The 13,093-nt window shown below is 54.7% G+C and overlaps 1 protein-coding gene across 2 annotated transcripts in view; it reads left to right on the plus strand.

Moving 5' to 3' along the window:
• The first annotated feature begins 1,707 nt into the window (after window positions 1-1,707).
• Window positions 1,708-13,093, plus strand: part of RAP1GAP2 (RAP1 GTPase activating protein 2) — a 79,720-nt gene continuing 68,334 nt past the window's right edge. The window contains exon 1 of one of the 2 annotated variants that reach the window (XM_064467705.1): window positions 1,708-1,819. In XM_064467705.1, the coding sequence (XP_064323775.1) occupies window positions 1,746-1,819 (74 nt within the window). In that variant the 5' untranslated portion in view covers window positions 1,708-1,745. Of the gene's footprint in view, window positions 1,820-5,350; window positions 5,439-13,093 lie in introns of those variants that run through there. The other variant, XM_064467709.1, reaches the window with a different exon arrangement.

Raw genomic sequence — 13,093 nt, forward strand, 5'->3', positions numbered from 1 at the left:
TGGGAGCGGGCCCAGGACTCATCCCGCATCCCAGCACTAGCTGGGCAGGGAGCAGAGCCAGGCTGGATGCTTGGGCTCCCAGGTGTGGGAGGGATCCCTGCAAACCTGGGTGGACAGCCAGAGTGGAACTCATTGGAGGATTACTCTAAGCTTGTGAAGCTTTTTTTTTCTTCCTTTTTTTTTTTGTCTCCTCCTTAGCAGCCCAGGGCACTACTTTTCTTGCACTCTTAGACCCAAACTGTTACAGTAGCTACTTGCCTTGGCTGTTCTGCCATCCCTGCTGCCTCACACCCCTTCCTTCCCAAAAGATATTCTGGCTTGCCTGCCACTACTTTGTGCAATGTTATCATATGCAGGAGCTGCAGGGGAGCATTGGGACTGCAATGTGCTTGGTTCTTATACCAAGTAAATTAGCGGGTCAGTCTGTTCCGGGGACACTCAAGGAGCCTTTCAGGTTTCCTTTTGCTGAGAGCAGGAGGTCCTGACTCCTGCACTGTCGCTGCCCCCTTGCTCTGGTGGAACCCAGCAGCCCTGGGCTGGGTGAGTTCAGGCAGGCGGCTGAGCCCCAGCAGCAGCAAACAGCTCCAGCTGTGGCCCCGTTCGTCGGGGCTGTGGGGAGCCCATGGCACTGTGACGCATCCCCTTGGCCCCATCCAGGCAGTGTGGCCTGGTCCCGGTGGTTAATGGTAAGATCACATCGCCCACATCGCATCCACACGCAGAGGAGGATGGCGAGCTTGCCTCAGTCCTGGCTGGGGTTTCATGGATGCCGCAGCTGTGCGTGCGTGTGTCTCCAACCAGTACTACAGGGGTTTTAAATAATTAATTGCTTGCTGATGAAATTTCATGTTCAAAGGAGGGTGTGTGAAGTGCAGCTGGCTGTTGGGATGGAGGCAGGCAGAAGAATTGTGTTCTAAAGGATGGGAACAACTGGTTACTGACATCTTGCTGATGTAACAGAGAACCTGTACTTCTCTAATCAAAATAATAACCGTCAATTCATCACTTGAATGTTATTCAATAAGCCTCAACATTTGGCCTGACATTTGAAACAATGTTAGAAAGGCATTAGCCTGGTCTTGGAGCCAGTGATAATGCTGGGGAGAGCGGGCTGGGCCTGGTGGGGAGTGGCTGGGCGGAGGCTGCTGGAGGCAGGCTGTGCCCCAGGGTGATGATGCTGAGCTGGGGGCGTCGTACCTCTGCCTCCCAGGGTTTTATAGTGAAACATCCTGTACTGCTTTGGAAATGTTTGCTCTTTGCTTCTCTGCACATGGGGGTTACGGGTGCCTGTAGGTCTGGCCTGGGGGGTCCCATGTCCTCTGCAAGGCTCTGTGCTGTAGCTGCCTAGTGGGGAGCTGTGGCTCCTGCCTGTGGTGGGGGCTGCTGCTGTGGTGGCAGTGGTGGTGGCGAGCAAAGGTGGCTGGGAGGCCACCGTCCCCTCCCCTGAGGGATGCCCTGTCCCAGCTGCGGCTGCGTGCCCATGGGATCATCTGCTGACGGGCAGGGGTGGTGCAGGGATGCAGACAGATGGGGCTGTAACGTCGTTTTAGTGCTTCCACTGAGGAACATGTTAGTGGTGGTGTTGGACTTGCAGCTCTGAGGAGCGCTGCTGAGCCAGCTGCTCTGCTCTCCATGTCCTGCAGCTCCCTCTCCACAATCCCATGCTAATAAATATTTCAGTCTCTCTTGCTGTTATTTTTAGGTATGTGCGAGAAGGCCGGTTTCGGATTGAGGAGAGGACGCTGATGGCTTTCCAGTGGCTGTACTCACCCCACCAGCACCGCATCGTCAGCCGGGCAGACCTGGGCTCACCCAGCAGGTAAGGGGGGGGCCAGCGGGTGCAGGACCCAGGGGCTGTGGGGAGTACATCCCCTGCCAGTGTTGCTGGCAGCTTCCTCTGTCATGAGTCCTCGTGGTTTTGATGTGTGTCTCCTGAGCCTCAGCCTGTCTCTGGAGCCCTGTGAGTATCTGAGTGTCTTGTATTTCACTTAAAAGTAAGGTTCCAGATGCAGGGGTTGCAGCCAGGAGCTGCAAACATAGCGTAAGCACCCCTCTGGTTTAAAGCAGTGGGAAGGACAAACTACTGACTGCCTCCCCAAACTTTTATTTTTAAACCCCCCATGTTTTTCATCAAGCGCACAATCTTTCGAGGACCTGCTTTATGCATGTAGCACACTTGAGATTTACTTAAAAAATAAATTGGGAGCCAGGGGCTGCGTATCTCCCAACTGTAAGCAATCTCTGGAAAATATTTGTTCTGATACCCTGATTTCATTTGCTGCTTAAACTCTCCCCTTCACAGCTCGTTGAGAACATGTCTCGGAGCCACATCCTGGCATGTGCCATGGCTCTCCCTGCTGATGCATATGCATCGCTGTCGGTTCGGATCCCAGTGTTTAGTTATAAAATGCCATTAACATAAAAGCCTCGCGGGCCTCAAGACACATATAGTGCAGTGTCTGTTTTCCTGCCTGTTAAGAGCACTGAAACACCTGAGTCCCTGGGTGGCTGCATGGCTAAAAGCTTTTCCCTCTTTATTTCAGCAGCAGTTTTGCTTTGAGAGCCCTTTAAGTCCTGAAGTATTTATCTCCCTGGAATCAACATGTACCAGAATAACAGTGGGAGGTAAAGGGTGCCTGAAACACACAGCTCTCTGTGGGGAGCAGGGGCTGCCTGGGCTGAGCCCCTTCCCAGGCCAGGGAAGGGCTGTGGGTGCTCTTGGAGGCTGCCTGCAGGGTGAGGGGTCTCTGGGTGGGATGGTGCTGCAGATCCCCCGGGGCTGGGTGGGGAAGGCCCTGCTGTGCTCGTGGGGAGAAGGAGCGAAGGTGACGTCCACACCTAGAAGGGATTTCTAGAAGCGGGAGGGAGGTGCCCCACTTTCCTCAGGGGGAGCCATGGTGTGTGCCACAGCTGGCTGCTTCCCGAGACAGCGATTCATCCACCTGCAGCTGGAGAGGCTTTCCAAAAAATGAAATTACCATGCTGGTTATTGATTTTAACTATTTTTTGCAAATTGCTATCAAAGGCTGTGTTAATCCCACACGCTGTATGATATACATGCATCAGGGGTAAAACTTAAATGTCATTTATAATTAATGTTGAGTATCATTGGGGTTAATTCCACTGGATTCGTTTGATTTCCCACTAGGCCGGGAAGTTACCTGGAGAAGTCTGGTAGGACTAATGTGTGGGACATTAGTAGCCAGTTATGAATGGTGCCTGCATCCTTCTCGAGGGCATAAAATCTGTATCCAGATGGCAGCTGGGGCTGCTGCCCAGGGCAGCCCAAGTGCAAACCCCAGCTCAGCAAGTCCCAGGTTTGTCTAAGTCTGACTGTACAAGCAGACAGGAGAGCAGCCCTCTCAGGCAGTGCCTGCTGCACCCCTGCAGCGGGCCGTTTGCTTCAGCAGCAGCTCCATAGGACAGGGGTGAGGAGGAGGCCCGGTGGGGATGTGTTACTGTCTTTAAGCCCCTTGTTTGTTACTGGGAGCAGCGAGGCCTCCTGCATCCTCCTGGCATGGCGTGTCACTGCTGGCAGGTGGGGAGTGGGGCACGGTGAGTGGGCAGCTGTGCCCACCTCCCAGTACTGATGCTCATCTCAGTTGCAATGTGTTGCTGTGGAGGCTTCAGCTAGGGGACATTTTAGTGCCTCTGGTGGCATTCTGGCACCGGGATGCTCTGTGGCGTTTCAGGCTGTCACATTATTTATCTGTCACATTAGTCAGATCACTGTCTGTATTTTGCACTTGCTGCTTTTTCTTTCCCTAATGGTAGTGACACAGCTGAGCAAGAGGATGACTGATCTGCTGGAGGGGTTAATGTAACAGGTGTATTTTATTATTTTTATTATTTGTCCACATTAATGTACTCATGGGTCCCACTTGAGCAGTACTTCATAGAAGGACGAGAGCATGGCTCCTGTTTCCTATGGCTTTTCACACAGCTGGGTTGGTTTTGCCCTTGTGCCCCCAACACAGAGTGTTGTATTTGGAAGCAGCAGTCACGCTGCTGCTGGCAGAGCTGCTTTGGCTGGGATGGGCCTCTCCTTCGACACGGCAAGGTTTCAGCAGCTCTGTGCAGCTGCCCGCTGCCAGGGAGCAACACGGTGTCCGTGGTGGTGCGGTTTGCAACACAGAGCAAACCTGGGTGCAAGAGACTGCGACGGTTTCAGAGGCATGTGGCTGTTGGTCACCCAGTGTGAGCGCTAGCCTGGCCACGCCGTGCGTGCTGCCTGTTGGTGTGCTCTGGCAGGGACCAGGCAGCATGGAGGCAGCCGGCCGGGGAGCAGCGTGGGGTGCAGCAGGTTGCCCAGCTCAGCCCTGAGTGCCTTCAGTAGCTGAGTCCCCTGCGTCGATGTTTAGTGCTGTTAAACAGATTTCAGGGCTGCCAAAAGAAGGGAATTACATTGGTTTCACTGGATCTTTTCAGGAAGGAGTGGGACCAAAGCGACGCAGCTTGTGACAACCGGGCTGAGCTCTGTGGTGCAGGCTCATCCTTTGGGCTCTGCTGGGTGATGGCAGTGTGGGGCTGGGGCAGATGCCCCATGAGCTAGAAAGGATGGGCCTGTTAGTGGGAATGGAAATGGTGCCTTTCCTTTCAGCGGGTCCAGATTTTGGCCCTGGAAGCTCTTCTTTCGTCTGGTCTGTGTCTGTTTTTAATTCAGCAGTAACAGATGAAGGGGCTCACATGTAACACTGAAGTATGCTTTCAAAGCTGAATCCAAAGGGGGTCGCTCCATTTTTAGGTTGTTTCTTTTCAAAAAACAGCCCTTTCATTGTATAAGCCCCAGGCAGGTTTAATGGGCAAGATCCTCAGCTTTTGCTAGCGGGTATTCACAGAATGGCGGGGGCTGGAAGGGACCTCTGGAGATCATCTCATCCAACCGCCCTGCTTGAGCAGGTACACCTGCAGCAGGGTGTGCAGGACTGCATCCAGGCAGGTTCTGAATATTTCCAGGGAAGGAGACTCCACAGCCTCTCTGGGCAGCCTGTGCCACCGCTCTGTTGCTCCAGCGATTGCTACCAAAGTCCCCCGGTGAATAACTCTTGCCCAGGAGCCCATTACACCTTGAGCCTTGTATTCTTTCCTTCCCCCCAAGAAAGGGACGCAGTTTCCAGCTTGCTGACACACCTCTCCTGAGCAGCGCTGCCTCCTCTCCCCCTGCCTGGGTGAAGCCGCGGGGGGGGGAGGGTGTCTGCAGGGCAGAGCAGGCAGGGCTGCAGGGGGGCGGCTCTGGCCCGCCCCCGATGGGCTGTGCCGGAGCCCAGCCGGGGGGCGCGGGGGCCCGCGGGTGCGCAGCGCCCGGCGCAGGCTCCGCGGGAGCGGGGGATGCGGTAGCTGCGGCTGCGGGGCTGGGAGAGCGCTGCTCCGCACCTCCCCGCGCCGGGGCTCACAGCCGCCGCCGCTGCTTTGCAACACAGAACAGCGAGGAAAGCAAGGTAAGATGCTTCTGAGCCTTGCCACAGCCGAACTGCAGTCGCAATATATAGCGGTATTGAAATAGCGCGAACATAAATATCCGGGGTAAGCTGTTAACAGAAAAGATTTAAGTCTGTATTTGTCCTTGTTTTTACCCTGTATGGGCTGCAAATGTGAGGCAGAGCCGGAAGATCTATTGTTGAAGTGCTTTACAATTCTCAGCTTCTCCGCTTTTAAATACGCGGTGACTACTTCAGGCATGCAGGCTTTGTGTGTCGGGGGCTCGGGGACAGGGAACGTGGGAGCTGTGCCCCGGTGCGACCGGTGTGGTGGTTGCCAAGGCTTACGTTAAATATTGACAATTCAGAGGAGACAACCTCCAAATGTTTTTTCAGTGCTCTGCTCCGATGTCTCTGGGGGGGGTTCGTGGCGTTCGTGCTTGCTCTGAGCGGCTCTCCGGCAGGGCTGCGAGGGATTACGGTCCTGCCTTTGCAGGGCACCTCCTTTGCTCAGGGGCCGCAGGTTTTTTTTGCGTTGCACAGAAGGAGGCTGTTCTGAGCCTCCCTATGCACCCAGCACCCTGTTTGCGGGGTAACCCTCCTCCCCTCTCTCTTTGAGCTTATCTCTACCAGACAAGCAGCATAATGTCTGCTCACAAGGCAGAGCCACGGCAGAGCATTTCTCTTTATCCCGCTCATTTCTGCGGGCAGAGCACTGGTGTAAACCGGTGTGCGAGCTCGGTGGTGCTGATAAGGGCTGCGTGAGCACGTCGCCTGCATCCCTGGTGTACACGGGACGCGAGATGGATCCTGCCAGGTACTGCCTTATTTCCTCATCTTCTGCATACTCCAGGCTCTGCTGTTTTATTTAAGACCACTTGTTTTAGTAGCACAAGGGACATAATATCTATTCACACGGCATGATTTATTGGGGGTTGGAAACATGCCAAGGAGTCTAAATTCAGATTCAACAAGAAGCGTGATTCCAGCCAGCAGGCTTGCTTTCTGCACACACCAGGTTTAACAGACATTTCCTTCTCCCTCTGCTACTGATTCCTCCCAAAGAGCAGCTCACAATAACCATAGCAGCAAAACTCCCTTTTTTCTTTGCTGATATTTGTTTTATCATCCTTCCTTCCTCTTCATGGCTCAGTGGATCCTTATGGTAGTGGGGTCCTGGGGGCTGCTCACAGGGTCCCTCTGCTGCTGTTGCCTGTCGTGTACCTGAAGTCAGATGCTCTGGTTGTCATTAGTGGCTGCTGTGGAAACAGGAACAGGACTTCAGCAACAACAGTAGGAAGAGACATTTTTTCCAGGAGCTAAAAACAGCTCATTCTCCCCAGACCTCTTTCCAATTTCATGGGGGCAGACGAATCCCTGCTTAGAGTTAACATCTGCCTCCAAGTTGGATGCCAAACCAGAAAGGGCTGTTTCTTGATTCTGATTTGAATCTAGCCCAGCTTTTTCAAAATCCACCCAAAATGGTGGAAAAACATAGGTGATACTGGCAAGATGGGGTTTTGAAAAGCTTGAGTCCAAATCCTGCGTGTCTTGTTTGCAATGTTCAGATGGAACCATGTTCAAGTTTGGCCTTGAATCTGAGACCTTATTGTTGCCTAAATCTAATCCTGTGCCAGCAAGTCTTGGCTTCAGGCAGTTGCTGCTTAACCATATGCTGCTGGGGAGCAGGGCAGGGTGTGGGCTGTGAGGAGAAGCCCCCATGAGAGGAGGGTGCGGGGGCACATGCTGGTTCGCTGAGCCCAGCTCCGTGCTACTGCAGGTACCCTCTTGTGTAATGTCTTAATAAATGTGCTGAGTGTCAATTAGGGTTTCTTTTCCCTTTATTTCTGTTATTAGGAAACTGTTCCAGAGACTGTTTGTATTAAAGATTAGAAACCTCCTAATTTCCAGCCAAAGCATGTTCAGGTCTCTCTCATACCCATGCTTTCCTCCCACCCCCACACTTTGCCAGCCCTGGTTTTTAGTTTAAGCAGTTCTTTTTCTGTCTCGCCACAATTTCTTCATAGGCTGCAGTAGCATCTCCCCCCCCCCCAGTTTGTCCTGTGATCTGGGCCAAACGCTTTTCAGTTCCTCTGGTCCAGCTGCATGCCAGCACCAGCCTGTCCCCCATCTGTGGGAGCCTCTGGCCCTTGGAGCGGGTGTGTGGCAGGCTCCATCCCTGGGTCTGTGGGTGACTGGACACACAGGTGAAAACACGCTGAGGGCAGCGGTGCCTGCCCTGCCTGGGGCAAGGCTGTCTCTGGAGCATCCTGAGCAAGGGATGCAGGGAAACTTCCCTGCTGGATCCTTGGGGGAGGCACAGTGTGTGTGGTCATGGGTGTCTGCTGCTCAGTTGAAGTATCCTCTCACAGGCTGAACTTGCATGGGAAGGGGCATTGCTGGGGAAAACAGACACAGAGAAGATCTGTGTGCTTGAACAGGCTCTTCCTAAAGAGTCCCTCTAGGCAACTCCATCCCCTCGCTAGCATGACAGAGCTCTAAAATGAGAAAACAAGCAACTCTGTGTGTTAAAGTCATAGTGAGCTGAGAAGAATTTAATGAGCCTGGAGGTCTGTGTGATGACTTTCTGCACATAGTGCTGTGATCAGACAAGATGTGTCCCTCTGCAGTAAAGAGCTGGGTTTTGTGATGCTGGGCAAAACCAGTGTGTCAGGCTGGATACCTAGAGAGCATGTGCATGTCCCAGATGTGAATGCTGGCAATGTTCTCAGTGCCACAGGGTGCTCGGCAAACCCAGCTACCCCTGGGAGGCCTGAAGGGGCCAGCTGGGACCTGGAGGGTTGTATCCGACTCCTCCAATGCTGTGTGCAGAGCGAGCTTCGGAGGGATGGGGAGTCGCTTGCTCTGCATGGCAGCGAGCGGGGTTCGCTCCTGAACGTACAGCCTGGACTGGGCTTTCCTCGCCTCCCCCTTGCACTGCCTGGAAGCAAAGAGATCGATACAGCAAAGAAAAGACGAATTAGCATCGATAGACTTCAGCCCCAGGAACAGTTAAACACATTCATCTCTGCTGATGTTTTTGTCCTGAACCAAGCCAGGCTTTGCAGAGTTTGGCCTTGTCTTCCTCCACAGTGGTCCCACTGAAGCATTTGTGTCTCTGCCAGACTGAGCACAGCCCTTGCTGCCTTGTCCCAGGGCCCTGCTCCCACCCACTGCCAGTGTTCACTGGGATATATGTGATGGGGGCTTGTGGATGGCCCTTTCTGTGGTCCCCAACTTGGCTGATCAGAGTTCGGCTGTTTCTGCTGGTCGTTGAGCTGCCTTGCTTAGGCGATGGATCAGACCTCCCTGGTGCCTGGCTGCAGCCACTGCGTGGTTTAGAAATCACTTTACTGTGAGGAGTGCTGCTACCCCGTTCCTGCTGCCCAAAGGTGTTCGTGTGTCTCAGTACTTGTGGAGTGGGGATGCCTCCAGAGATGCATGGGGAGGAACCACCCCTCTCCTCTGCAATGGCTGCTGGGTTTATCCTGCTGGGGCCTTGGGTTCCCCAGCTCCAAAGCGTATGAAGACAGGAGCCCCCCCCTTGTGCGGGGCTCAGTCAGTTGCTGCAGCCAGCAGCCAGCGGGTTCCTCCACTTCTCTTGGTGACCCTGGAGCAGATCCAGTGCAGCCTGGGGCTGTCCTCGCCTGCCTGGGGTCTCGGCAGGGTGAAAGGCTGTGGTGCTGGCTGTGCTGTTGCCAGTGCCTTCGGCTCGCACCAGCTCCACCCACTCGTGGAGTGCAAAGAGCTGTCTGGGGAGTGTGAGAGCACTGCTCGCGGGGGCGGAGAGGAGCCAGAGACACTCCGGGCTGGATGTGGCCCCGTGCGGCTGAGTCATCCGACCTTTCCGTCTCCCCGACGTCCCCTGTACAGCTCAGGCCAGCAGCGCAAGAGCTCATTAGAAACCTGAAAGCTACAGCTGAGCCAGGGTCTTCGGCTGTGGGGAGCACGGGCACCTGGCCAGCACTCGGTGTGGGGGGCTCAGCCAGGGCCTGTTGCTTTCCTGGGGTCCCCTCCTGCATGCTGTGGTCCCCAAGGTGCAGCAGGGCTCTCCCCAGCCACTGGGAATGCTCATGGCGTAGCGCCCGGCTGCAGGGTCTGAGCTTGGGTGTGCGTGTATCTCTGTCACCATGTCTGATGTGTCGCAGTTCAAGCAGTGGCTTCCTCAGAGATCTGTTTTTTAGCCATTTTCATAGAACTGACCAGGAGGAATCAGATGATTTTGGAGGTAGCAATGAGTCTGTGAGCTGTTAGCGGTGGCAAATGGCCTCGAGAACATGAAAGAGGAGCTGGAGCGTGGTCTGCAGTGTGGGCTGGGCATAACCTTGGTCTCTGGAAGGAGGAGACTCTTGGGCCTTATTCGGCACTGAATCTGTCCGTGACACATAAATGTTGTGGGTGGAAAATGGGCTTCTTGGAGCCCTGACTCCAGGGTTCATCCTTGCCGTTGCCATGTTCCTGATGTCCCCAGGTGGGATCTGCAGACCCTGGCCGGGGCAGGAGCTGGCCCACCCCTCCCCAGCTCCCTGCTGCCCCTTGCCCCCACCGGGCTCTCCAGCAGTTCCCAGCCAAAGCTGAGCAGAGTGTGCGGGATGGGGTGAGCACAGCACTCGGGCTTTCCACAGGCTGGGCTCTGTGGTGTCTAACACAGCCTCCCCTCAGCATCCCCAGAGCAGGGACCACAGCCTGGCACCCGTGGCTCCTGGGGCTCCCATGGAAACCCTGGTGCTTGCAGGAACAAGAGCTGGCTGCAGGGTGGAACCAGGGTGGCTGTAGTTGATGGCTCCTTCCAGGGGACAAAGTGGATGTGCACTTGCACTGGGATGTAGTGCATTGCTTCTCCTGTGCTGCTGGTGCACGGACCAGCAAGCCAGATAAAACCATCGGCCAGATAAAACCTCAGTGCCCAGGGTGGAGGCATGGTCTGCCCTTCTCCCCAGGCATGTTCAGTGCAATTTTTCTCCCTGTTTTCTGTTCCTTGGGTTAGGGGCACCTGGAGAGGGACTGCCTTTCTTAAGGAGTCCGCTAATATGCTGAACTTTCTCTCTTTTTCTGGCCAGTGGAACATTTTGCTGGGAATTAGCTTTTCATTTCTGTGTGGATGTGTTTGCAATTCTTGCTCTATTCTGCAGGCTGATCCTCCCAGTTAAACCTCAGATGTACTGAGCCCTCCCTAATGAGTTTAACAAGCGGGTTGTAGATAAGCAGGCTGTGCAGCTCAGCTCCCAGGCTGCCGTCCGTCCCTAAAGAGCAAAGTGGCAGATTGGAAGGAGGCAGTGACGGAGTCCCCTGCAATGAGCAGCTCTGTGGCTGACGGAGGTATGTTATGGTCTCTGAAAGGTCTACTCAGCTTTACTGTTCTTCAGCTGAAGCTCACGTATGTCTTGGGTGACAAACAGCATTCCCCCTCCCCAGTGCAGCAGCTGGGGCTGAGGAAGCCCCCGTGGCAGCTGGTTAGTGCTGCAGACCTGTTGGCTGTTGAGCAGTAAATAGCCACCTTTGAGAGCAAGCTGGGTTTTGTGGGAAGCTGCTGTTTAACACATTCAGTTTCTCACTTCATTTCACTTCAGCAGCACCATAAAGGGGAGAAAATACTGTTAAAAATATTCCATGCACTGAGTCAGAATTAATTCGGACACTGTTTTCCTTTGCTTTGTACGTTGAGGCTGATGATATGCACAGCGTGTTCTTCCTGCCAGGACAAAATCTAATATTTCTGGGTGCCCACAACCTTCCTTAGAATCATAATAGAAAGATGAATACCCTCAGTGTGCCGCATGCAATATTAAAGCACTAATGGTGCAATCAGTCTCCCTTAGCCCCAGTAACAAAGGAAAGAATTATGCTGCCATCCTAGGCTTAATTCTGCTCTGCGGTGTGGGCTCTGACTGCCGAGGAGATGGCTGGGTACATGTGCCAGCACCCTCCTCTGCCCACGTCTGCTGCTCATCCCTCAGCAGGGGCAGTGCCCACCCTTGCCGAGGGCTCGTGCAGGCAGAGTGTCGGCCCTGTGCTGGTGCCCGCGCTGAGCCCCTCACGGGTGGTTCACATTTCTATGTCTGCCTAAACTGCTGGGCGGCTGCAGGAGCCCAGAGCAGCCCCCGGGGACTGGAGCAGCAGGTACCGCCTGCACTGGCTCCATCGCCAAGGGTCCCGTGCTGCAGGGAGCTGGGCACAGAATTGTGCGGCTGTGCCTGTATCCCTGGGGGCTGGTGGCCTGGCTAACCCATCCTGCAGCTGGCGTGTCTGCGGGAGGCTGGGCTAGCACCTTCAGCCTCCTGGGAGGAAGGTACCTTCAGACCCTTCTTTCTTCTGCACCACCAGTTCATGCATTCACTGGCGCTGTGGTGCACAGACCTTTGAACGCCCTCGTTTTTGTGGTCTTGCTGGCAGCTGCAGATGTAATGTCGGGGGTGGTTTGAGCCCTGTGGTCCCCTGTTAGGTGATGGGAAAGCTGAGCCGGGGCCGTGCAGAATTAGCGGGTGTTTCCTTTCATAAACAGAATTGCAGCCCAGCAGTTTGTGCTCACTAAGCTCTAAAGCCGTGCCGTTGTCAGCACACTGCTATCGGCACAGCCTCGCGCTTCCTCCTCTTTCTCGCTCTTTTTGCTGTGCCTGGTTGGGGGGCGCGATGGAGCTGGCCGAAACGTGGGCACCTCTCCCCTGTGAGCTGCTCCAGGGAGCTGCGAGTGCCTGGTGCTCCAGGGGAGCTTGGTTTTATTAATTAGCTGTTAACAATGTGGCTCCTTGCCCCAGCTGCGCGGCACCCCTTTCCCTGGTGGTACCTGTGGGGCAGGGGCTGCTCGCTGGTGTCGGGAGCGCAGCCGGGGTAGGTCAGGGTGATGGGCTCCTGGGTCTGGCAGAGGTCCCTGGGAAGTGTTATTTTTGTCTGGTGCAGATGGTACCAAGGAGGCATCCTCCCCCAGGCCTTTATTTCTTAATTTTGGCTGATCAGTTATGATTTGGCTGTGTCTGCTCTGAAAGGAGGAGGGTTTTTTCTTTCATTTTTGAGCCCAACTGTGTGAAATACCTCAGGGGGAAGAGGTGAAGCGAGAAAATGTCATTGCAGACAAACTATTTCTGGATGCACTCCCGTGCAGGTGGCGTGGCCCTAGGCAGGCCCTGATGGGATACCCTGGAGAGGAGGAAGGCTGGTGGCTTCTGGGGAGTTGGGTCCTTGGTATATTTTGAACCTTTTCCTGGTTCAAATGCTGTTTGTCACCTGTATCTGTGGTGGCTGACGTGGCCCTGGGGGGCTGCCAGATGTGTGGGGATGGGTAGCAGGGAGAGCTCTGCTTCCATCCCTGCCAGCCACGGGCATCCCCAGGTGCTGGCACTGCTGGTGCGGGGCAAGGTGGTCTTCATGTGGGGGCTGCCTCACACCTCTCCTGGGCAGTGGGACATGGAGACAGCTTTCCTGGGGCCATTTTGAGCTCCTGCCCTCCTGGACTTTGAAATCCTGGGAGAGGTATGTCAATCACTCGTGATTTAGCAGAACTGTCATGCCAATGAGGTGTGAGGAAGACCTGCCAGAGTAATTTTGACCTACTGACTGTAATGACCTCCCGTTAAAAGGGGAGTCTGGCCCTGCCTTGCTGCGCATCTCCCCGTCGCCCTCCCTGCTTCATGTTGCCTCTGACAACAGCGAGTTCACGTAAGGACTGAAGTGGCAGAACG

The sequence above is a fragment of the Phalacrocorax carbo genome, chromosome 17 (genome assembly GCF_963921805.1).
Source record: "Phalacrocorax carbo chromosome 17, bPhaCar2.1, whole genome shotgun sequence".
NCBI lineage: Eukaryota > Metazoa > Chordata > Aves > Suliformes > Phalacrocoracidae > Phalacrocorax > Phalacrocorax carbo.